The 25,857-nt window shown below is 44.2% G+C and overlaps 1 protein-coding gene across 2 annotated transcripts in view; it reads right to left on the reverse strand.

Moving 5' to 3' along the window:
• The window catches only part of EPHA4 (EPH receptor A4), a 198,731-nt gene that overhangs the window by 25,049 nt on the left and 147,825 nt on the right, over positions 1 to 25,857 (reverse strand). For both annotated transcript variants that reach the window (XM_015871334.2, XM_015871333.2), the window contains 2 exons: positions 18,807 to 19,145; positions 776 to 900 (listed from right to left, as the gene is read on the reverse strand). In XM_015871334.2, the coding sequence (XP_015726820.1) occupies positions 776 to 900; positions 18,807 to 19,145 (464 nt within the window). The remainder of the gene's footprint in view (positions 1 to 775; positions 901 to 18,806; positions 19,146 to 25,857) is intronic.

Consider the following 25,857-nt stretch of genomic DNA (forward strand, 5'->3'; position numbering starts at 1 on the left):
CTCAGAAAATGTCTTCCAGAAAACCCAGTCTTTAAAATAATTTCATTTTCGTCTGGAAAATCCATCAAAAATGCATTAATTTAGCTTCCCTGAAAATCAGTTGCCTTCTTCTGTTTGTGTTAGGGAGGCAAATAAGTGATTACCTGCATTAAAAGAAAACATTAAAGGTATGCATGCGTGTGAGAGAGAAAGCATGCGAGCAAGAGCAGGAAATTGTTCATTTTTGCAAAGGACCTTCAAAGAAAATAGCTTTTTTCATAGTTCCACAGTTGAGAAGTTATTTGTAGGAAAAACATCTCCCTCTAACATGAAAAGTATGAAGAATGTAATTTTCTTTCCTTATTCTCTATTAAAAGCCATCCAGCCCACACCATCACTCTAGGCAGAAGCTATTGGCAAACAGATCGTATTATTATTACTGTCTTATATGCTTCATTATTATACTTCTGTCTATGATGTAAAACTAATGTCTCACTTCTGCCCAACATTATTGATTCTCATTATAAATACGTTTGCCACAAAAGCTCCGTTCCTAGGTAAGAAAAAAAAACAAAATAAACTCATGCCATACAGCTGGAACAGTCGATGAGTCTTATTATGTCAAGCAACCATTCAAGTGTATGAAATCCTTAATTGAATGTTATTAAATTGAATCTATTTGATTTCAAATGATGGAATTCTACCTGGGAATAAAACTGAAACTGAACAAAGTAAGAAGTTCTCCCCAGACCCAAACAGAGCTCCTTGTTTGTCTCGCTTGTTTTTTTAACAGTACCTTTTCATAGTATTTGACTTCGTACTCCAGGATGACTCCATTTGGCCTGTCAGGTTCCAGCCAGGCCAAGGCAACGCTGTGTCTCGTTATCTCTTTAGCCTGGATCAATGCAATTGGGGATGGTGCTGACAAGGAAAAAAAACAAAAGTGATAATTTAGTTTTAATGAGGCTTTTTTTTTTTCCTTTAATTGCAACATAAGCTCTTTCAGAATCTGTTTTTGTTTTTCTTGCGTGGGAGTTGGAAGTATTAAGCAGTTCCAACAGAACTGCATTTAATTCCTTTCTAATACAGCTTGTTCTTGGATTCTGAGTGATACTAGACAGGTAAGCTTTGCACTAAGGCTACAGTTTCCTACTCAGCATAATGTTTATGGCAGGTAGGTACAAACTTCCACAAGAAAGTAAAGACACTAACAGATCCTGCCTTATTTTTTCTTAACCTTTGCTAAGCACCGTGCATAGACTTGTCTTCATGTTCTGGTCCACAATGATTCTCCTCTTCCATCTCCTAAAAGTAACTGGTGTTCCTTGATCAGCTATTCACTCTACCAGAACTATGAAATTTCTGAAGGACTAATATCTAAAGCTGAGAAAATTTTGCCTCTGAATTAAGTAAAACCAGAATAAAGCTGAACATGCATGAATTTAGAACCTTCCATGAAAACCACAAGACTCTTCTTTCCAGAGTCTGGACCAAACTGTGCTTTCCGATTTGCCCTGCTTATGCCCTTGTTTGTGAACAGTGCCCACAGACCAGGGCCTGATTTTGGCTCTGATCAATCCTTTCCCTGTCAGAAGATACCGGAGATCAGTCCCCCATGCATGGAACTGGCCCTGCCTCATGTAACATGGAATGTGATGAATACAAAAAAGCAGGATGGCACTGACAAGGATAAGGGCTGCGTGACTTCTGGGAAAACTCTACTTATCAACAAGCTTTACTCAAAGATCCTTTAAACTGTATCTGCGTTCAGTAAGAAGGGCTGCAATGAAGATGATAATGGAAAACATCTTGCTGTGCACCCCGCACTTTCAATAGAGCCCCTGCTAACACTGAAGTTCAGGTTTTTGACTGGTGGGAGGACAATGCAGTCTCCCCTTTGACTGTGATAGCAGCAGGCTCACGGCTGTGCTGGGGGAACAGGTTTCCTGAAGATTTATGAACCCGGCCGCCCCTCTCTTGCTGTTGTGTTGCTGTGTGGTCACGTCTCTGGCCAGCTGTTATCAAGCTCTTTTGATGCTGACAATAGCTGGTATAAATGGCAGAGTCTCCAGGGATAAGGAAGGACATTCATGAAATTTTTAATCTTATCTAACAAAGCTGTCCTGTATAACCAGAGATTAGGGGTCTTCCTAAATGGAATACATTTCTTCTTTTGTCTCCTGAACCTGGAGACATATTGCTCTTCTTTTTTTTTTTTTTTTTTTTTCCGTTTAATTTTCCCTTTCTTTTTGTTTCTTTTTCTACCCCGAACTTCGGGACGACAATCCGTGAAAGCCTTAAAGAGGGAAAAAAGTATCCTTGAAACACATATCCTTGAAAACTATCGAGAAAGACAAATAAATAAAACAGTCACAATAAATGAAAGGAAAATTGAATGTTGAAAGCCTCAAACCTACTTGACCATATCAGACAGTTCTGATGGAAGTGAAAATAACCAGCAGACGCCACAAAGTCACAAAAGGGTGTCTCCTCTTGATGTGAAACCATCAGGGAGCTGCTTCCTGATTTACTATTTGACAGTTTGGCATCTCTGTTAGAAATGCCTCCAGAACCTTTCTCTCTTTTTTCCTTGTCTGTCTCTCACACACAAAGGCAAATACTGGCTGACAGAGGAGACTATAAACACAGCCAACAGGGAGGATCCAGGTGTGCTCCATCAAGTTGTATCTGTGGCATGACTGCAAACCTCCTTAATAACATCACAGTTCTTCAGCAGAGGACTATTTTCCCCCCCTGCAGTAAGAATGCCACTCAGCTAATAAATTAGAAATCAGATTTGTTACCCTACACCACACATGACATTACTGATAAACCAACCAGAGAGCAATCTGCTTAGTTAATCCGCGCCTCATGCAGGGCAGACAGGCAATTCTTTTTACTGAGAATCTTATGCCATTCTGATCTCAAGACTTGCAAACAGAAAGTTCTCTTTCCTTCCTTCATCGTCTTCTTTACCCTCCTCAGTTTTCCACTTCATTTCTGCAGGCTTTTAGATTGGAATATACCGACTCCTTCAATATTGGACTGGTAAGAGCTGTATGAAAACACATTTCTTCTCTGTTGTAAAATGGCCATTTACTTCACTAGAGTATATATTAACTTCCACTCCTGGTTGAAGATGATCAGCTTTAAACAGTTTCAAATGTGCTTCCTCATATCTCTCAAGAATGGACAGCTCATGTTAGGCTCTACTTCATACGGCAGTAAACATGCTTCTGGCCTCTGGGACAGGAAAGAACTTGTATATCAATTATTTTCTTAATTCTCACTATTAGAATTGTAAGAACAGCCCTACTTTCACCTTCCTGTCCTTTGCATCTGTCAGATATTAATCATTATGCAACTTTATCCTATTTTAAATCTATTTTTCTGTCTGCTGACGACCAATTTCCTTCCCAGTTTTTGTTTTGGCTGTATATCCTGACTCTCCATTCACTGCAGAAATCCTCAGTGTTGAAGTCCAACTATGGGACAAAGGACCAATGTGACAGGAGGTCATCTAAGAAGTTGTCAGCATTTCTGCAGTACAGACCTATACTGATCTATCCTACAGGATCTTGAGTAACTGGGCTGAGTGACCACAGTTACTACATCACCATACCAGCTCATCACAGCAATCCAGTCAGCAGGAACAGCCTTCTGGGTGAACTCATGCAAAATATTTACATTCTTTGTTCTTCTCCCTTTTGCCTTCAAATGGCCTCTTTAGAGATGATGTGAAGATAAACGTGTAACAGACTATAAAATGATTCTTATATCATGAGCAGAATTAAAGGCAGAGCCTTCTCTTATATGTGCATGGACAAGTGTTCATTATAGACACACATTCCTACATAAAACAGTGCACATAACTAAGATGTTCAAAATAAGATCCCATAATAGTTCTCCCTACAGAACAGAAGACCTCTTTGCCTTTCACCTTTTGCGCTTTCTTCTTCCCCATTCCTAGCATTTGGAAAGGAGTACTTAGCAAAACTTTGTTTCTAAACCATCACTGCTTATAACAGCATATTATTCCGCCCCATGTGCAGGCAGCACACCCGGCACAGCAGTGCCACCAGAGCAGCCCACTTCCCAGGGAAGAATGACGAGGCATCTTGGTATTCCAAAGGGGTCCCCTTGAACAAAAGCAGAGTATAACTTTCTTAGTTCAAAGCTCAGCAGTTCCTCTCCCTCAAAAAACTCCACTCCCTACTGATGTGAATGTTGCAATTTTCTTTTATCTACTTCCTCAATAACCTGCCATTAAACACCTACCAGTAGTTTTATTACTGCAGTTCTGAGCTTGTGGCCTACAGAGAGAGAAAGAGGCACAGATGTACTGCAAAAACTTCACCCAAATGCCATAAAGTCATATCCCAAGGCTAACAAGTGCTGAATTATAACCGTTTTTGAGGCACTTTAAAGGATGGAAATGGCTATGTCAGTTTTTCATTACCGGTTCAAATTAAGGGCTGGGGGGTGGGGTGGGAGGAAAGACAACTAACTAAATAAATGAATAAATAGATGCGACAAAGTCTCTGGCATGTAGGCACCCATGAGTGAACGCAGCCCTTTATGAAACTACACAGAACACGAGTGCTTGCATATCACAGATACACAGTGCCCAGTCTTCTAGTGAAGATGCTTTCTTAACCACAGCAGGGTTTACTTTCCACTCCCCATGATTTGAATTTAAATGGATCATGTTTACTCAAGGGGTCTTTCACTGATTGAAAAATATACCCACAGTTTGTACATTATCTCAGCTAAATTCAAATAACATATTTAAATTTAATTACTTGAAGCTTAGGGGTTTTCATGCTTTTCCTTTTTCCCTCAATTGCACACAACAACACTTATTTGTTCTTATCAATGGCCATGCGCTTTGTCAAGCATCAAAATTAAATGCTTGAAAGCACTAATGATGTTACTGTGATTAAGGGTTTTTACCTTCCAGGGTAGATACTAAAAGCCTGCTCCATTATTAATTACTTTAAAAAAAAAAAAAAAGAAAGAAAAAAGAAGAAAAAAAAGATTTCTGAGAATCCAACACTGAAGAAAAGTCCTCTTAGAAATCAAAACAAGAAAATAAAAGATCTGGTACTAATTGGAACAAAACGTTTAAGGAAACCTGGCACATTCTGTGTTTTCTCTTCAAATATTTACTTTGCAATACTGTGGGTTTTCTGCATGGCATTTTCTAAATTATATTACCAAATAATCTCACAGCAGGAAAAGGATAGACAGCACAGTACAGCACAGAGAATCAAATATGTTTTTAATCACTTCTAAAGGCCATGTTCTTCAGGCCAGATTCTGATACTTCTTTTCATGTAGGGAGCCACTTATTCTCCTAACTGCCACAGTGGCTTTAAATCAAATGTGGGCAAAAGCACCCAGCCCCTCTCAGCTACACATACCAGCCTAAATCATAGAATCATAGAATCACCAAGGTTGGAAAAGACCTAAAAGATCATCCAGTCCAACCGTTCACCTATTACCAATAGCTCCCACTAAACCATGTCCCTCAACACAACATCCAGTCGTTCCTTGAACACCCCCAGGGTCGGTGACTCCACCACCTCCCTGGGCAGTCCATTCCAGTGCCTGACCACCCTTTCTGAGAAGTAAAATGACAAAGAAAGCAGCCCTGCTCCTTCTCAAAACCCCGCTCCTGCTTCCTACTAGTGCCCAGGCAGCTCACCCCACCTCCTGCCCGGACAGATCACTATGGTCACCTCTGCATCCCTCACTGGAGCACAGGGGTGGTGGCGCTCCCATCAATCCACTTGCAAACAACGGAGAACAACATTCTACCACGACCACATTTCCAAATGTATGATGTATAGCATATGAGTAACCCATATATGCACATGAGGATGAGCACTTGAAAGGTTTTCACACTTGTGAACCTGTTTGCACACACCAAGTTTTAGATGTCTCCGCACATCTGAGGCACCGTACCTCACTCCCAGGATGACATCTACACATCTCTCTGGGGTCCAGCACAACTACAGGCTGGATGTGCACTTTAGAAATGAACAGTGTATGTATTGCAATTTTGTTCATTAATCTCAGTACATACGTGGAGCAAACATTTGTACAAGTGATAACCGGGCCAGGATAGGACTTGGAAAAGGACCCAGAATTCTGATTGCTCAATTGAGCCACTGGAAGCCTCCCAAGGCTTTCCCTAGCCCTCTGTCTTCCCAGCGCCTGCCTCTCCCTCCCCAAGGAATGACGACCGGCAAGGAACCGCTCCCAGCCTGCAGACAGGGACAGGCCAGGAGTTGGGCCAGCCCTTCCAAGCCTTGGCACTTAGAGCACAGACTTTAAGTCTGCACCATTGGAGAAAAATGCCCAAGGTTATTCACCCACATCTGACAGCCTTGGCTGCCAAAACATGAAGCGATGTGACAGCTGAGCTCGGCCTCTTTCCTTAGTGCCTCTGTATTTCTGCAGCCAAACCTTCCTTGGTATAGACATAATACTGCTCAGGAAAAGAACCAGGACTTTCCCCTACAACATCTTTATCCCAAAACACATCTTTCCTTTCTTCCATTCTCCACCATACAGAACCTTTGAGCTCTAAGGAAAACAAGTGACAAGCTCCCAGACTTAGGGGCCAGCTCACATCACTTATGTTTATAATGATGTGTTCATAAAGGAAGGGGCTAGAAAATGAGATTTTAAAGACCGTTAACACTGCATTACTGTGTTTTAAATATTTCCTCTGTTTTAAAGTTTTCATTTCTTGCCTCTCCCAAAAGAACCTGCACTGTAAATCTTGCCAAACCACAAAAGCTGGCTCTGACTTGCATCAAATCAAAAGCCTGCAGAAAAACCCCGGCTGTTAGCAGCAACAAATAGCAGTAGTTGAGAATTACTAGAGTGCTGTATATTTACCATCCTACTCCAGCTTCAGTTCTTGGAGGCACGAAGCAACTGCTGAGAATCCATAAAGAACCTGGCTATTTTCTGTTTTAGCACCACAACTGCTCTCATTTTGATCAAACCCATTATAGGAGCTGAGGGCTTACCACAGTTCCCTATGGATCACATCAGAAACTGCACTGAGAAGAGGGTGATGAAGACTTTGTACAACCAGGAGATGCCTTGCCCTGGCTGCTCTCTTGGGGACCAGCTCTTGGCACCAATATGTTTTCAGGTGCTGGCCCTCCAACCGTGACGGCCAGATCATGATGTCTGTTAATGCAATGCAGGTCTGGAGTAACTCCAGAGATCTGAATCTGCAACCCACAATCCCAGTGATTGCTTTCAACCAGAAGACTACAAAATCTACATAACATTTAGCAAGAGATCTGTATTGCATCTCAAGCACAAGGTCTGTTTAGTCTGAGAACTGCTTGTTTTCTTCCTGCTAGCTTGCTAAGAAATCCTGCTGGCATGTTCTGACAAGGATAACTTAATAGTTGCCAACAGAAACATGGCAGAATACTGTGTGTGCATTTCCTGTATGTATGAATGCCAGTTTAAAACAAACAGGAAAACAAGGCTTTCAGTGGAAAGCAATTTATAAAAATCTGCCTGAACATTACAGTCACTTAAAAATCAGCAACATTTCCAAATGCTTAAACTATAATGATTAACACAAGAAGGGCAAACGTACTTTGTGCTGTAGATTAAGAAATTCTACTGCTATAAGCAATTTGTTAAGATTCGGAATTAGTCAGCAGCTTTCTGACCTGAGCAGGTTTAGAGCCTCTGGTCACAAAGCAGGTCATGCTGCCGTAACTCTTCCCTCCAGCTGAGGTCAGAATGTGACCCAGGATAAACAAAAATAAACTCTGTAGCCTCAAGAAGCCTCAAGGATGCTCTGCTGCATTACAGTAGATTGAGAGCAGTGGAGAGAAGGGGCCACACAGCTCCATCAAAGATAGTTGGAGCTCTCAGAGCCCTCCTTTAGGACCTGAACCAGGCACACACTTGTAAGCAGGGTCCTGCAACTCCAGTCAGGGCTGAAAACTGCTGGGAATTACTCTGTTACCTCCCAGGCACTGGTCCAGCCAGCAACTGCAGGAACCCCTGATGCTGGGACACAGCACAACTCTGCAGGAACCAGAGCAAGAAACAGGAGCCGGTAACCTCTAGTCATTAAAACAGATCATGATGTTGGAAGCAGGGCATTCCCCAGCCCTTCAAAACACCTGGTCTGGTACAATCTAACCACTTCCATCCCCAGGGCAGTTCCATCTCACCCACACCATTTGCTGCTGACCACAGAAGAGCAGCAGCCCCAGGAACAAATCCCACCCTCCCCATAGCAGCAGCTTGTGCTCCCTCTGTGCTGCTGGGTGGGATGGGGACCTGCTGAGCTGCCAGGACAAACCAAACTCCTTCCCCAGCTCCTTTCAGAGGGAAAGAAAAGCTACCAAATCAAAGCAAGGATGCACAAAAAGCCCGCAGCTGATGCCCATGTCCTGTTCACTAAGCCATTCCTCAAGTTAAACAGACACCCAGCTACTCCTTCTCTTTCTCCCATCATTCTGCCCACAGAGAAGCTGGGACATGTCTGCATATACCTCAAGAGCTAATTGACGAGAGAGGAAATGCCGTTCTTGAAGTCTGCAGGATCAATGAATTTCCTTTCTGCTTCTCTGCCCTGCAAATCTCTTGGCTTGTGCAGCTGTTCAACCTCATGTAATAATGCATCAACAATCAATGAAACAATAGTGAGCATATTGACTCTGCTCCTATCAGTATCCCAAAGGGGCAACCCTTCCTCTCACATGGTGAAGGACAGCCATCATCTGACACTTCATGCCTATACCTGTTGACAGAACACACTCCTGCTCTCTGCTCCTTTTTCAAGCTCACACCAAGCCACCAGGTATGAGCCACCAAGGGGCAAATGTGGGGCTCACTACCCAAGGCAACACATCTTAACGTTGTTCTCTTTCAGTCTTACACGGTTACATTTTACTTAAGCACAGATATCTAGATGATACATTCATATTAAGTAACTTCCTTCATCACTCATTCTCAGCACTGAGAATATTAGATTCTGTACAGAACTGCCTAAAAGCTTCTTTGAAATTCAGACAAATAAAAGCCTCTGCCCCATCACTTTTACATGCTTTGGAAATACTAAAGCATCTTCACAACTAAATAAATAAATAAACGTTATGACTCATTTTCCCAAAGCAGCATTTGCTATTTTAATAGATAGATTTGGCCACATTATCTCATCCTGGCTTCTGAAGTGCTACAGTAATAGCAGTTAGAATTTGCCAATTGGGTTTCTCAGATCAATCACCCACCATCAAAATGCCATCAAAATCATGGAGACAGAAGAGAAGTGTGAGCACTTTTCTGTCACTGTGATACAGTGAAGTGATGGGCTCCAGCAGCACCTGCGGGCTGGATCCCGAATGTGCCCTCCTGAGCCTGCAATTCAGCTCCTGTGGGCTCGCAGAAAGTGAAAAACAAAATCAACCTGGGAAGGTTCTGAAGATTGGGGCTGTACAAAGAGCGCTGCTCTGTTGAATTCCTGGAGGAGAACCCATCTGCAACACTGATCAACCCAAAGCCTGGGAAAGCAACAGTCCCAAATCAGCTCAGCCATCGCATGGAGAGCCACATGCTGAGTCCTTCATTGACTGTCAAACTCACAGCACAGAAGGGGGACCCCAAGAGCACCACAGTTCCCAGCAAGAGGAGCCCCGGCACTCCTGCAGCAGCCCTCCTGGGGTGCTTATGGTCTGCAGCTGATGGGGACTGCAATGAAGAACACAACTTTCATTCAAAACCTTCAATTCAAAGTCATTTCTTCTTCTGACAGCACTAAAAGCTCTCTTCAGTTCACTTTTACCATCACTTTTATACTTGATACACATGAAGCTAGTAACCTCTATTTAAGGATCATTCTGGCCCAAGGTAGGACACCCCTGTGCTGCAGAGCCCCTCTGAACAATGATGGCTGCAACTCATGGGTGCACCAAAATATTCTCCTCTTAAGAACAAACTGCACATTTGCAAGCAGTGCTGAACAAGTCTCTCTCTGTACTCAGCCCACTCTTCTCCAGCAGTCCTTCCAGCAGGTGCATAACTGCAGCAGTACCTTCCGGCAGTGGCAGGCATGCAAGCAGAAGCGGAAAGTTGGGAGCACCACAGGGCTGCACATCAGGCTGGGCTGCACAGCATCAGGCTGGCAGCACAGCAGAGCCCGTAACTCTCTGCAGCCCCCCATGCCCACATGGGGCAGCTCAGCCTGCAGAACAGAGCTCTGAGCTGCACGCACGTCCCTCTCACTTCCTGCCTTATTTATGTGCGCAAGCAGTATCCTGATAAACGAGAGGGAAGGGTGCAGCCATTCCATCCACATCCCCCTTTATGCTAAGAAAGATAAATGGAGGCTGATTCAGGGGACAGATTTAAAGAACGCACTATGTTATCTAGACAAGTGCAATCTTCCCAGGGAGCCGTTGGAGTGGGCTGTCTTGAGATCATGCCTTTATTTGTTTGCTAAAATAAATGGACAATGCTCAGAACTCCATTCATACAGGAGGTACCTTTTCCAGCCCACTATTCCTTCTGATTTCACTTAGTCTCAACTGCCTTATTCTATTATTTATTGATGGGGCCATTTAACGGCACATAGAAAATTAAAAATAATAGACAGCTAATTAAAAGCTTCAGCGCTTTCCTTTTAGTCTTCAAAAATCTACAGAACTGGAAGACATTTATATCCAAAGCCTATTAAAATAGTAAGGGGTTTTTTGGTAGTGTTTTTTTTTCCCTCTCTATAATAATCCATGGATACTTTCAATGGATTTTAATGTAGACAAAACCAAAGAGATTTTATTGAACTGTAAAAGTATTTAATAAAAAATCAGAATCAGTCAATCTTCTTTTTAAGACTGAGTAATAGAATTCAATAGCAGGGATAAAAATCCTAATAAATCTTCACAGAAGAGCTCGGAGAACTGAGACAAATGTTAGAATTTCCTTTTGAGTTCAGTAGGACTTTTCCATACGGGAAAGCTTAACATGTAAATGACCAAGGGCATAAAATACAGATGCTGCAGCTTCCTACACCTTTCCAAGCTATACTAAAAAATCTAAAACCATTCTAATTTCTGTCCCCATCCGATTAGAAATCACAGCTTTTATAGACCCTCAGCCTTCTATCGCAGCACCCTGCTAAGGCTTCTGGGATCCTAGTTCTCGAATTTAGTAATGAAGGCAGATTACGTTAATCTAAGACGACGCCATGAAATCCTTCCAGTAGCGGCAGAGAGAGGCTCTGCGTTTGCCTGCTTTGTTTGGGAGGGGAAGCCCACTGGAGCCTTGCCACGATAATAAAGTGCTCCCTGCATGCCAGTTCACACGTGGGGCTAAATCTGAAGTGACGTTTCTCTATGAAAGGAGCAGTATTCACTCGTGTGCTCAGCATTTTGATGTCCTCCAAAACCTGGCAAACATGATTATAGAGATCCAGCGGACATGCCACAGCTCTATTTAGTCCTCATGGTTCAATACAATGCTATGCAAAAAATAAATAATAAAAAATAGCAGGCTGCCTTGGGATGGCATTCTGGGAATAGCATTTCATGCATATGGATGGGCTCAACACACTTTTTGCACCTCCTCATGCAAGGACAGAATATCTGCACCATGCAGGGCTGCACTGCCCGTCTCTGCCAGGTCAGCTCAGCGTCCTGCTCTTCAAACCAAGCCAGGGCAGAAACTTTGGGACTCGGGGACTGGCTGTGTTTATTTGTGCTGCCCTGCATGGCATTTTAATTAGTAACTGTGCGGATTTAAAGCCTTTGAATGGACACACAGGGGCAGTTGTGCAGCCCGGCTTTTGTATTTCCACTCTCTCAAAAAAATCCTGTTTGAGGACATCAGCGGGGGGTTAATGGAAGCTTTGATAAAGTTCTCCAGAGCCTTTTCTTGTTGCTCAACTGCAGACTGGACTCTGCTGTCTTTCTGGCTGTTTTCCCATTCATTTAGTCAGCTGCAAAAGCACCTAGAAAATTCAGAAGCCCAGCTAAACATTTGGTAGCCACAAGTACTCTTGGGCCAGGTCTCCTTCCACACTGAAATATTTCCCTGCAAATTGCTTAAGGGACGCGCTCAGACAGGATGCAAGGTTAGCGAGCTGCTGGTGGAAGGAAACAAGCAGCTAAACGCTGCAGAGCAAATGAGAGCTCCAGGACCACACCTTCAGCCCTCACCATTTACCAGCTGTTCATCTGTACCTCCATAACTGAGCACTGAATTTGATGCCTTTGAAAGTAAATTTCTGTAATTATAAATATGGTCAATGCCAACCAGTCCTGAAATTAAACACCTTTTTCCTAAGGTGGATATGTAGCAACCCCCGCTTTGCACAGCAAACATGAGATCCTTTCAACAGTGTGACCAAACCTTTATTTAAATGCTGCAATTACTTCTTGGCGCTACCTGACACACAACTTGTCTGAGCTGCTCACTGAACCCTGAAGCTGGTTATTTACTAAGGATCTTTAGAAAGCACTTTTTTTTCCCCTTCCGACCGAGACTTGTATCCCCCACCTTGAATACAAATTCATGGAAATGGGTGGTGCAGACGGCTTTGCCAGCAAACAGGCAATCGTTCTTTTAATTATTCTTTCTTTGTGGAAAGCTGCAGTTACCTTAAAATAATAATTTAATCCCTCCCAACAATAGTTTTCCCGGTTTTGTTTTGAAGACGGCAGCACATATACCTACAACTGCACATTTATTACAGGCCATCAGTTAAAGCCTGTGCAAGAACAGAGCTGTTAATATGAAACTCCCACTTGCATCTGTCAGCTTGGAGAAGCCCCTTATGCAGACACATCATTTTACACACAGAATTAAAGGTGCGGGGAAGAAAACTGAAGACAGCCAGCAGCGGACATCCCAGGGACACTAAGGAATCTCACATTAAGCACTGAAATCTGCCAACCCAAAAGCCTTTCTGACTGTTTGCTTCCATACAATTCCCAAATTCCTTATGCTGGGATCACTTATCTCCATGGATCTCCCATCACATTTCTATTTGAAAGGCCTGTGGTTTCCCAGAAGACATTACTTGGTTTGCTTCAGAAGTCCCTGTGGTAACTCCCTCTGATGCAAATCTCCACAGCGGGAGCCAAATTCCCTGGAGAAGCCAAGCGAGGACGGACGAGGCAGGTGGAACCCCACGGCAGCTGACAACTTGTCCCAGCCCTTCTGCTTGAAAAACGAGGGGAGGGGTTGCTAATTATGTCTAGCAGATAAGTGCAAAGCCTTAGAAACCACACTGGTTTAGATTCAAAATGAGAAAGTTGCATACAATTAGCCTGGAATTCTGCAAGATGCGGCAACAAATCACTCGGAGTGTCACGCTCACATATCACCCCTGCTTACCAGTTTTGAATCTCTTTCCCTATTGAATTCACGCTTGACACGGGTCCATTTGAGGAACAAGGAGACTGCTGATCCATCACCCTCAGTACAAACACCTTAAAGCAACATAAAAACACCCCTTCACAACTCCCGTTTTCCATTAGACGGACATTCTGCATAAACAAACCCTCAGCAGCCACAAGTACGAAGCACATCCCGTGCTCTGGATGTGCTCTGGCCCACACCCAGCTGTTTGCTGAGAGATTATTTTTAAATCAGGCTTTTGGGGACACAGGGTGTGGGGGCAGAGTGCTGTGAGCACTCACACACGCCCAGGTAGCAGCACGAGCTTCCTGCCGGTCCCTGCCTGCAGACAGGCCCCTGGAATGGGCTCTGTGTATCCTTCGGCTGCAGGGAACAACTGACTGGAAATGGTGGGAAGCAGGAGCTGGGCAGCCCACACTCCCAGAGCCTCTGCAGGTCCTGGGGAGGGCGATGTCAATCTTCAGAGCATCTGTTAATTTTATTTGCTAGGAGTAGTCTAAGGGTATTCATGCTGCCACATAAAGAAAATTCTGCAATTGAAATCTAATTAACAATGTCTTTTGATGTTCTGCTACAGAGTGATTCTTTATAGATAGTTATAAATATCCAGGAAAGGAGAATATTAAAAAGAAAATACCGAAAGCCTAGGTTTACTGGCTTTGGCATGTTTTGCTTTTGATCTGTCTGAGCAACTATTACTTAGTCGATATATGCAGTGCGTACTGACCAAGGGCAATGCACGGCCATGAATTTTTACTGACTGCAGATTCAGTTCTGCACGGGCTGAGCCACACTGGCAGAATGTAAGACCCTATATGCGTTTTCCGTGCTGTTCAGCACAACATGTGAGGAATGCTAATCAACATTTGAAAGGAAACGTGGGCTTTCAAAGGAGACCCACTGAAATACAAAATGGGAATATATTCCCCTGTTAGCAAGTCCAGTAGAACCTGCGAGCCATCAGAAAACAAGCGGCTCCCATTTCTTCCACCTTCCATTCTAACCTACAACACGAGCAGCCTGCAGGGATCTTTCTGATTTTTTCTTTTTACTAATGGAATTAAGAACACAAACAAACAAAATGACATAAAAGGCCAAATAAACCCGAGTAGCAGCTGACAATTTTCTTCCCTGCACTGAACATCAGTATTTTGGGCTCACCACGGTTTGGCTGTCCCAGGAGAACCTTCCATCCAGTGCTCCAGGTGGCACCATGACCCACTTTTGTTCCTGCCTGGGAGCAGGACTGGGCTTCAAGGGCACCCAAGAGCACCCCACGGGGAAGGACGGATGGCAGCACACCAGCCACACCACTCTGCTGTGAGATGGAGAGGGGACAGGCAACAGACAGCTAGACAAGCACATGTGGGGGTCAGAGACAAAGGAGGCAGGAGGAAGGCGAGCACATAAAGGGAAAAATGGGACAGGGAGCCTGAGACATTCCTAAGATCAGTCCTTGATCCTCAGCACAGGAGGTATGAAAATAGCTGGCCTGATGCTGTGGGAGAAAGAGTAAGTTTATTTACTTAGCCTGCTTTTTTCATCCTAATTGGCATATCCTTCTCCACCTAGCTGAGATGGTCCACTTAAGAATGCACTGAGCCCAAGGTACCTAACAAGGTAACAAATCACCAGGCAGTCTGTTTATTCAGAAACATCAAGCATTTAACTCCTGAAAGCAAAGGAGCAAGAATGAAGCCCGTCTCTCACCAAACCCAGACCCAAATCCCGAGCCCTCAGCCATGCACACAGCCCAATGGGACAGCAACATGGCTGCGGGGCACCTGGGCACTCAGCTGTTCAGTAACACACAAAGTATTCAGTGCCCCTTCGAAAAAAACAAAAGCTTCCTGCTAGCTGCGAACAAGGTCTCTCTATTGAGAGATTTACTTTTAATTTTGAACAGCTTCAGGGCATTATCCTCAGTGAAAAGGAAAAAATAAAAGAGCCTTGAGATTTCTGAGCTGTTCACTCAGCTGCCTGGTAGGGCTCCTCACTGCAATCAGCCTCTGAGCAGCACCGTATGGAGGAGCCGGGCTGCATCTCCTCCACGCATCGTTTCACATTTCTTAAGTGTAGATGAAATGCTGACTTCATTTGAGCAAAACACAGCTGGGTACAAAAGTCACCACTGCTGGCAGGGCACCTCGGTACCAGTATTCCCCAGTACTCACTGGGAAGGTGTTGGCTGCCAGTTCCAACAGCTCGGGGCTCCATCCTTTGCTTTTTTAATTACTTTTTTTATCTAATGCAGGAAAAGAGTAGTGGCAGCTCCAATCTCAGAAACCTCAAAAATATTATTATACCTAACATGTATAATAGCAAGCTGAATTCACCACTAAAAAATCCCTAAAATGTCATCTTATCTCCTAGAGATAGAAATGTTTACTTGGCTCTAAGCCTGAAATTTAAATTCTGGTGGGTTTTTTTTGTTTTTGTTTTTTTTTTTTTAAATGCCATAAAACCCAGAATCTTTTTAAAGGAAGCAGGAAAAATACTTTTTCAAACGCTTTTTGATCCCACTTTGAATGGCAAAAGCTTATTTCCATTTATACATTTTTCTACAGTATTGGAAACTGAAAAGAGTTCCTAAACAAAGGTGGAAGGTAAACAGCCTCATTTCATTATCTCCGGGAGTAAAATGGCAAAAGCAAACAAAAAAACACCTGTGCCTTTCAACTGCACCTTTTGTGTCACTGCAACACGTTTCTTCAGCGTTGTGCTGAATGCACCGGGAACTGATTTCTCATTGTTTTCTCTGCACCTCCCAGTGCACACCTTCCTTAAAGGCTGGCACCAATGCAAGCGAACAAATAATGGGATTTCTGATTCTAACGTTAAAAACTATGCTCTAAAATTTCAATATATTTGTTGCAGATTGGATGGTTGAGTATCCGGGAGGTCAGTTTGAGACCGGTGAAGCATCTCCTCCTCTCTTGCACGTTCATCATCCCTACTGAATTTAAGATGCGCCTCCTGCAAACAATGACAGCAAATTCCCCAGGACGTGACCCAAAAGCACTGCTCACATCACTACAGAACCATGCTAACGTGGTTATCTTTTTTGCTACCAAATGTTGGAAAGCGCACAGACAGCAAGAGTGACAGAGCACATATCAGATCTTCCGTGTTGGTAGCTTTGTTTTGATCAGCAAAACACAGGAAGAGTTTTGTGAAAAGAGGAGCTTGACTCTCATCTTTCTTAAAATAAGAAAATCTTGCAATGAAACCAAGGTTGCTTTACATTAGTATGAGAAAGGTGTGAAATCAAAAACGCGTCTATGGCAGAGCTCTATCATGACATGATTTCTTTATAATGAAATATAGTGAAAGAAAATGAGTGGCACTGGAATTTTACTGCACCCCAGACACGCATTTACGATGATTAAATAGATCAGTGCTTGTAAAACCCAAGGGCCCAACCTTACAAATCTTTACTCGGTCAAGTAGTTTCACTGAAATCAATGGGATTATTTGCATACTCAAGTACTATTTATTTTAGCTGAGATCTATAGGTTTAGACCACGGATTTCTATTTAGATCTTCTATGCAGAAGAATAGACAAAGTTGTGCAAAGTACAGGAGAAAACGAGCACCTTGGAGTTAATTTTCAAACATACCAGTAGTTTTCTCCAGCCCTCTGAAGCATTTGATAGACTGGGCCTGTTTTATAATTGGAAATGTTGGCAAAAATACAAATTTCCTGATGTGAAAAACTGCTACTCATGGATAATAAACAAAATCAATTCTTATTTGCATATTCAATCAGATCTCAGTTTGCATATTAAAGCATAAGATGGTGGAATTTTCACACGGTAGATGGATGCCACTCATTTATGCATATATGCATCCACTAATCCTTACACGCAGCAGAATCAGTCAGAAATACACTTCGCTAGGCATTCACAGTACAAAAACACTGTCCCTGCTGCCGTTCTCAACCCTTTCTTCTCATATAGCGTATGACAGCGTTCTCCCAAAGCTTCCTCCTATGACTCCGTCTTTTCACCAGTCAAAATGACAGTTCTGATTTTTGAGTTATGATTTAAAAGGGATACTGTACCATTGTACTGTCAACTGCACATGGAAAGAACAAAACAAACGGACCACGTTTTCAAAGGAGATTCAATTGGGACCTGACAATTTTGCTTGCAACTGCGACTGCAAAATTAAACACACCTCTCACGGTTAATATTGAAGCACAGCGGACTACAGCTTGGGTTTGTGAGTTTTCATTATGCATACCTGCTTTACATGTGCCTCTACTAGGAAGCAGAATTCACAGCGCACACAGTCCAGTATTCTCAGAATATACAATATTCATATAGTCTCTTACACCGTAACTCCACAGATAAATCATAGCCCCATAAGCTATGCTCCAAGGTACTGAATGCCTGCAACGTTTGTGGGACTTGAAGGCAATTGGTGCTGCAAGCAATTAGATAACAGGTTTGACAGTCTTGTAGCCGGTCTCACAGTCTGTACATTTTATTTGCATACAGAAGAGTGTCACATTCAAATGTACATAATTCTGTTCATTAAATTAAAAACTGAGCCGGGATCCTGCGCTTGAAACCCTACCTATCTACAAACAAGAAATATTCTCAGGTAATTAAAGGAAAAAGTCATGTAAATGATCATCAAAGCTAAGCCCTGTTCTGCTGCAACCTTTGTTAGGTCAAGCACAGGGAACTGAAAAAACTGGAAGCACTTAAGGTATCTGAAATAATCAGGTACAAACAGAATGAGCATTTCGCTCTTCCAGATGAATGAAATGCAAAAATCAGCCAGCAGGAAGATGAAAGCACATATAGGATTTCTCAAGTAATGCCAGGTCTGATCAATTGAAATGCTGTTAGCAGCAGGTTAAAGAGGTATTTATTTAATAATAGGGCAGAATCTAATTGACTTTGCAGGGAGAGGAAAGCTAACATGCAAGCAAGTGAGCACCTACTCGCTCTTTCTGAATCTTACCCAGTCCTTTCTGGAGGAGGCAGAAGTGCAGCGCTGTGCACTCCAGGCTGTGCCATGCCCTCCACCAGCACCATGGGCACAGCTGTGCCCATGTGCTGGGTCTGCTGAGGAGGGGCTGAGCTGCTCAGCAGCCCTGGCTCTGTCCCCTCCGCATCCTCCACAGCAGCTGTGCTGTTCTGCTTCCACAGAATGCCTCCCAGTGTCCTTGCTGCATGCTGCAGCACAGTTCTGCAACCAGCTACGCCTGTCAAACCCTCCTTGGTTCTTCTAGCTCTAGAGAATTTAAACTACCCGTCTAAACAACCCATAAAATAAGGGTTTGACCCAGCTTTGCATCTTAGAGTACTTTGAGTTCATTTTCTCATGCAAAATTAAATGGAAACCACAACTTTCCTAAAACCAGGCAAAATAGACAGGAATCAAAAGTGCATTTAGGTTCCTACCTGCTTGGTTAGTTGTCACAGTGACCGACACAGCTTGGTCCTGGCTGGGGTTGTGCTTGGACACTCCATTCACTGCCCAGACCTCAAAGGTGTAGTTGGTGTGTGCCAGGAGGTCAGTGATTGAAACCTTAGTGGTTTTCAGTCCGTTCTGCTGGGGGCTGAAATGCACACCACTGCCACAGGACCGGCAGTGGCTGGGCTCCCCTGCCCCGCAGCGCTTGCACACCACATTGTAGGAGATGTCCTCCCGTCCTCCCTTGTTCTGTGGGGCACTCCACTCCAAGTTCACCGACGTCTCGTTGACGTTGGAAATCAGGTTCTGGGGTGCGGATGGAGGACCTAAGGAGAAAAAAATCCACATTTTTACTAGCTGCAAGGATGTCACATACTGTCTTCAGACTTACAGCCCTGTGTGGGCAGTCCCAATGGAGTCAGTAAAAGCAGAGACAATGCAGAATTTTACTTTCCCACATTCTTAATGAAGATGGAAAATCAACCAGTAGGACAATGTTTAACCTCTTCATTTGATGAAGAAACAGTATTTTCCAGTTCTAAATTAATCTAAAAGCCCCATGCTACAACCGAACAAGAACAGTATTTTTCACTTTCGTTACTTATATTTGGTTTGAAATCGTAACCATTCATTTGGTACATTTTACACTCATTTTTCATGATCTCCTGAGCAAACCACCAAACGCACAAACCACTGCTTTGAGATTCTCAGCGTCCCCCATTACTCACAGGCAGACACCCACTGAAATTGTTCATCATCCAGTGTTATTATTTTTCTTAGGAACAGAACTGCAATATTCCCCACACAAATTGATGTCAGATGGCACTCGGCAGATACTGAAGCCCACAGTACCAGTGCTCTCACACCACAGGGCAGGAGAAAAAGACCCACGTCTTCTAGGAGCGCTACCAGTTGGCTCCAGCATGGGGTGTGAGGGCAGTCAGGCACAGAGCAACGTCCCCCATGCTCCTCATCCTGCGGATCCGAGCCATGTGTGGGGCAGAGACCTGCTGCAATGGAAATGGCTGCTCTGCCCAGCCCAGCACCGCCGGCTGCTCCACAGCCCAGGCACAGGCACAAGCCTCATTTATATGCTTCAATCCCCACAGGCCCCGAACCGATAAGTACATTAAAAATGCAGAAGAGCTAATCCTGTGATCCTTAATCTAATTTCAATACAGTTGAGGTGAGACACATTTTTCTATCCTTAAATTTAACAAGAATGATTCCTGGCAACTCCGTGAAATGGATGAAGGATTTTATACAACACAAAAAGCTCCGCAGCCATCAACACACTGCCCCTTCTGGGACTGAGCACAGCGGCTTTCTGAACTACACAAACAATGCTATGGGACAGGACACACAGCAAAATACAGTACCCAACAGAAATGGAATAGGGTGAGAATGAAGCATGCAAAATGTAACCATCCAAACCAGAACGCAGTGAAGATGGCAATCCTTAGGCATTATGCATGGCTGGAGCTTTAAATGTAGGTGTTATTGCCAGAAAGGAAGGAAAGTTCTAACAAGTTTCATTCCAGATTTTCCATTCTTATTATTCATCCACTGTTAAGAAATTGGGAAAACAAAACAAAACAAAAACAAGGCAGCAGCAATAGTTTGATTAGCCACGTAAATAAATTAATCTCAGTCTCTCATATGCCAAAGGTACAAATGCACTCATCAGGCTTAACTGGAAACTGAATAAATAATAGTGAAATTCTGCTGAAACCATAAAGTGACTCAAGTGTAGCAGCAAAGAGGTCAAGCCATCAAAAGGTAATGGTGGGGAAGAGGAATTGTGGCTGCCTGGGTTCAGCAGCAGCAGCTACAAGGAAGGCTGAGCTCTGAGCACAGTGCAGAGGGGGAGGCTTTGAGGGCTACATCACGTCCTTGGGCTTGAAGCTGCCAGGCCATAACACATGTCAACTGGATGCGGTATTTGGATTTGGGGAAAGGCACGTAGGTAAGGAAAAACTCTTAAATTACACAGAGGTCAAACGTACCTACTACTTATCATCATTGTCTAGATGAAAGCTTCTGCTGCAAGAGCAGCTGAGCAAGGATCGCTTCTCTGTGCTCAACTTCACAAATACAAAATTAATATATTCATTATGAGAGGGGAGAAATCCTCCCTTCCTGCCAAACCTTTGAAGTACAGTCTCCGGGCTAACCAGGGCTGTAAGGCAGATTTACTGCCATGAGCAGACAGACCACAGCCCAGCCCCTCCAACAGGGACTCCTGCTGCTGCGCCACTGGGCTGCAAGCCTCAATTTTGGTCTATGCACCAGCAACGCTGAGGACATCCAGAGACAAAACCCCAGTACACAAAAAGCAGCTACTACATCGTGAGACTCAGACAGGAAAAAGCAAAGAGCTTTTTCTTGCAGAGCGTTACCTTGCTGCTATTGCATTACCCACAGCTGGGACCACTCTAGGGCCAGGCTCTGCACCCTGGGAGCTGCCATGCTCACAGTCCTAAAGACATGCCTGTTAGCTCAGCCACAGCAGCCGATTTGGGGTTAATCTCAGACTTACTCCGGTGTCCATTAAGATATTTTCCAAGGCTCTAGGTCCAGTTTCACGTGGGAAAATGTGCCAGAATGAATCAAGCTCCTCAGAAGCAAAAAGTCAGTAATTAGTATGTGGGACAGGGCATAGCAGTGTCTAAACAGAGACGCAGCGAAGCGGAAAACCAGGGAAGCAGATGCTTGCAGGTCACAGAGATGAGCGCACCACCTCCAGCATGAAAAGGAAGATGCGGGGGAGTTTCCAAATGGTGGGCTGACATGGCAGCGAGGGGAAAAGCAATTTCCTTTCTTTCTGGAGCATAGTTGTTAATGGAGCTGCTGGCACTGGGAGTGGGGAACAGTTTCAGATTGATGGGCCTGGTTTCAGATGTTTAAACACAGGGCGTATCTGCTCCTTCAATAGTGATCAGGATTTGCTTTGTTTCTGACAACAGAGCTGCTGCCAGAGGAGAAGAAAACCCTTTCGTAGCCATGGGAGGCTGCAGGCACCAGCAAAGCAGCACTGAGAGGGACCTGCATGAGGGACATGCTCTGGCATGGGGATGTCCCACAAAGAGGAAAGGGTATGGCATGGGTGGCTGAGAGCAAACTCAGCTGCCCATCCACCAGCACTGCAAGCAGGCACAGGGGAGCAGAGAGAATGGAGGATTTTCATTTTATTCCCTCTTGCAGCTCCACAAACCTTGCTTCACAATAAAGCCATCAAAATCAGCTGAGCCATGAAGCAAATGGAAGGCCTGGGGTGGAGCAAGTTCAGTGTGTCTGGGCTTGGGGAACTGAAGAGTCTGTTCAGCAACAAATCTTTGTCAAGCTAATCTTGCTATCTTCCTGAACCCTCCTATTAGATTTACTTAAATGCATTGTGCAATGCAGATTGTGTTTGGCTTTCTCTTGCTGCAATAAGCTATAGGCTTTGCATCTATTTGTCTGTCTCTTTACAGATGGACAGACAGATCTGGCTGGCAATACCCCCTGCCAAACGAGCATTCAGGAAGTGTGCAGTTTTTAAAGGAGTTAACAGTACAAGCACTAATTTGTACTAAAAGGACTGATGCATTTTAGCATTTACTGCAATCTCAGGCTGCATTTTTCATCCACCACTATTTCCCCCTCCCTCCAATCCTACGAGGCACCCAGGTCCCGCTCCCAGCCAGAAGCCTCCTGCAAGCCCCTGCAAGGCTGACACAAGGCTGTTGAAATCCCTGACAAAGATAGGAATCATCACCTGACCGGCTCCCTGCTTCCTGCCAGATCACAAGACACCTCCGTGCCACCTTATCAGTGCCATCTCTGTGGATGACAGGTCTCCCGGGGCAGGCCGCAGGAGCTTCCCTGACTCAGAGCAGGGCCCAGGTGGTGCCATGAGCCTGGGGAGGCCCAGCCAGGAGCCCTGCTCTGTGCTGAGGGACTGAGGGAGCACCCATGCAGCACGGGCCATTTCTGTGACTGTCAACTGATTATTTGCAGGAGAATCACATTCAGACTACAGAACAGTTGCCGTCAGGGACCAGCCTCACCTGCAAAGGAAGATAGCACATGCAGTAAGCCCCGCCAAGCCACCAAGCCAAAGGACAGAGCCTCCTGCCCAACAGACTGCACGTACCACAGCCCTGTGCTGGGACTGCTGCTGCTGCGAGCCCCCAGACAGATGGGCACAGCCTGCCAGGCACACAGCCACTGCCCTGCTGGCTGCAGCCAAGCCCACAGGAACAGCTGCCCTGAGATCTGAGGGCAGAGTGCAGGTGCGCTGTGCTGGGGAACTCCATTCAAATGGCTACGACAAAGGTTTTAACATCACTGGTTTTACATCACCCTTTTTTTATGACCGATCTGCCCAGCATGGTGCTTCTCTGAAAGCCTCTGTGGGTGTATGCAGTAAAATTCAATTACAGTTTTCTACATCCAGACCAGACAGACTTGTTTGACATAGAGAATACTGTCTTCACTAAACCAGTTAATTTAGTTCAGCAACAGTGCATGGTTAGAAGGCGTGGATTAAAGGGCTGTGAAAGGAGAAGAGAAATAAATGATTCCAGGCGAAACAGCTCCTGAGAGACTCTGCTGTCCCACAGTATGAGCAGATATGCTCCCCACTAAAGCCAGAAGCCCACTGCCAACAACAGCAGCCCCAAACGCTGAGCAGACTTTCAGAGCAGCTTGCAGAGAGAGGTTTCACCCCCCGTGACACCTGCAGTGCTGACAGCCTTTACTTGCTAAAGCAACAGATGAATAGAAGTTTGTTGTTTGTATTCTCAGATGCCCTGTAAACAAAGCATTAAAGATGAAAGCAGTGGGCTTCAGTCTGGCCAACCTGAGTAAGCACAGTAAGCTACTGTGTCAGGCAGAAATAGAAGAACACCACAAAACAAACCAAAAAGCACCTCAGCACACGGTTCTGACACTTAATGCCTTGAAAGTAAATTTAGGACTTTGGGAGACCCACTCTGACAGCACTGAGAATGAAGTTCTCCCTAGCCAGGCACAACTGTCCCAGCTGTCCCTGGTAAAGGCTCTGTGCCAGGAGCCCCTTTCTTCGTGCCACTTCATCCTCAGTCTCTGAGGGTGGCAGTGGATCATTTTCCCAGCCGTGTTACCCAGTGAGGGCTGCACTGATATTACCAGTATTTGGACTGTAACCACATCTACGTACTACTAGCCTATGGTATGGTTAATATTTATTACACTCAAAGATATATCCAAAGAACATCTATTAAAAACAAGAGCTTAAACCCACACTCTCCACGGAAGTGCTAATGGAGATATTTCAAATATAAACCCTGAAGAAGGCAAGCCTTCATTATGAGCATCCTGTCAGTCACCAGATCAGTGCATTTAAAATGGAACCCTTTTAAAAAAGGAAGGCGCTTTCAAAAGATATGTATGCGGGTGGTAACGAGCAGGATGAGGTTTTTCAGCCCTGGAAGGAGAAAATGATTAAAAAAAATAATTTAGTCTGTGTGTGCATGTGTGTAAAAGCACATTTCTCTATCGGGTAACGGATGCCTCTGCAGCCAGGGCAATGGATAATTATTTTCAAGTGGGTTGTCACCCTGCATTCAGTCTGCGTTTGCCTGACAGTGTGAAATCGGAAGGAAGCTTCATTGGCAATTCCCACCAGACATCAGAAAACCTCAAGCATGTAGAAAAGACTTTAATCTTCTTTAACCATTCCCATGCTCTCCTTGAGGAAAATATCGCTGCTTTTTGAGGCAGAAAATGCAGACCTTAGCTTGATAAGGTTTAAAAATTATTCTAAGAAACAATAAAATGATAGCCTGCTACAGTTGGAAGCTTTCTCACTTCACCCTCAAACAGAGAAAACCCTATAAACATACTGCTAAATGCAGCCGAGTGCCAATGACGTGTTTGTTAATCAGTCAGACAGAGGAGTAAGCTACAATGGCTTCAGACCAATGCTGACAAAAGCATCCTCTTCATGAGCCTGCTTCAGAGAGATGCTGACCCTCTTCATCTCCAATGATTTCAAAGGGAAGTCGGGACATTCAGAAACCTTGAGCTAATTTGCTATATAACAAACAAGATTCATACAACAGAACAGACTGCTACAATTCACTGTACCGTAAAAGCAGCCTAGAATGAACGGGCTGATTTGAATCAGCAGCTCGGCCTTGGCTATACTACAGACAAGCTGTTAAAAGTTAAGTCTTTGATGAATTACAGGAACAGCAGGCACCGGGAAGTAAGCTTCCAACTGGCTAATGGCAGGAAAACCTAACTGGAAATGTGGCATCGGAAGCAGTGAGAAGATCAGCACGTCTTCTGCTGTACGAGATCTGAGAGGCAGCTTTTGTGTACAGCACAGCAAGAATAAAGGGGACAAATACAGAGGTGTAAAGAAGAAAAGATCCATACAGTGAACAGCTCCAAGGAACTTTGGAGTACATACGCAGAGAGCAATGAAATGCCACTTGAAGGACATCAAGTGCCTCTGAAGGGTTAGCTCAGGTACTTGGGCACCACAGCTGCGCGAGGGCCTTCAGCTCTCCTGTCAACCAACGTGACCGCTGCTGCTCTCCATGTGACCTCCTGCCGCCGTTACTGTACAGACAGCCTTTAATGATCCTAATCAATATCATAACTCAATCATGATCTGAAAATTTGTCCCCCTGTAGGCAGGGCTGAGTGTGAAATAAAGAGCTTACTATTTTCAGGCTGGATGCAAAGAAAGCAATTACTAAACAATCAATGTCTTTAAACTCTTTAAGTTGCCTCACTAAAACATCTGGCAAAGTGGTGCCAGGCACAGCTTCGAGAAAAAGCACCTTGGCCTCCTTTTTCCAATTCATCAGGCCTCATTAAACATGGACAACTGCAGAGCTGTCAATAAAGCTTCAGCTCATGAGCTGTGAAGCCCTTTGGATAAATCTTTGTTGTTGATCTTTACCCATCGGAAAGACAAGTTATAATGCAGAGTAAACTTCTGGGCTGTGTAAGCTTGCGCTCAGAAATAAAGCTCACACTTTCCTGTGACAGTTGCATACGTTG

The sequence above is a fragment of the Coturnix japonica genome, chromosome 9, assembly GCF_001577835.2.
Source record: "Coturnix japonica isolate 7356 chromosome 9, Coturnix japonica 2.1, whole genome shotgun sequence".
NCBI classification, from domain to species: domain Eukaryota; kingdom Metazoa; phylum Chordata; class Aves; order Galliformes; family Phasianidae; genus Coturnix; species Coturnix japonica.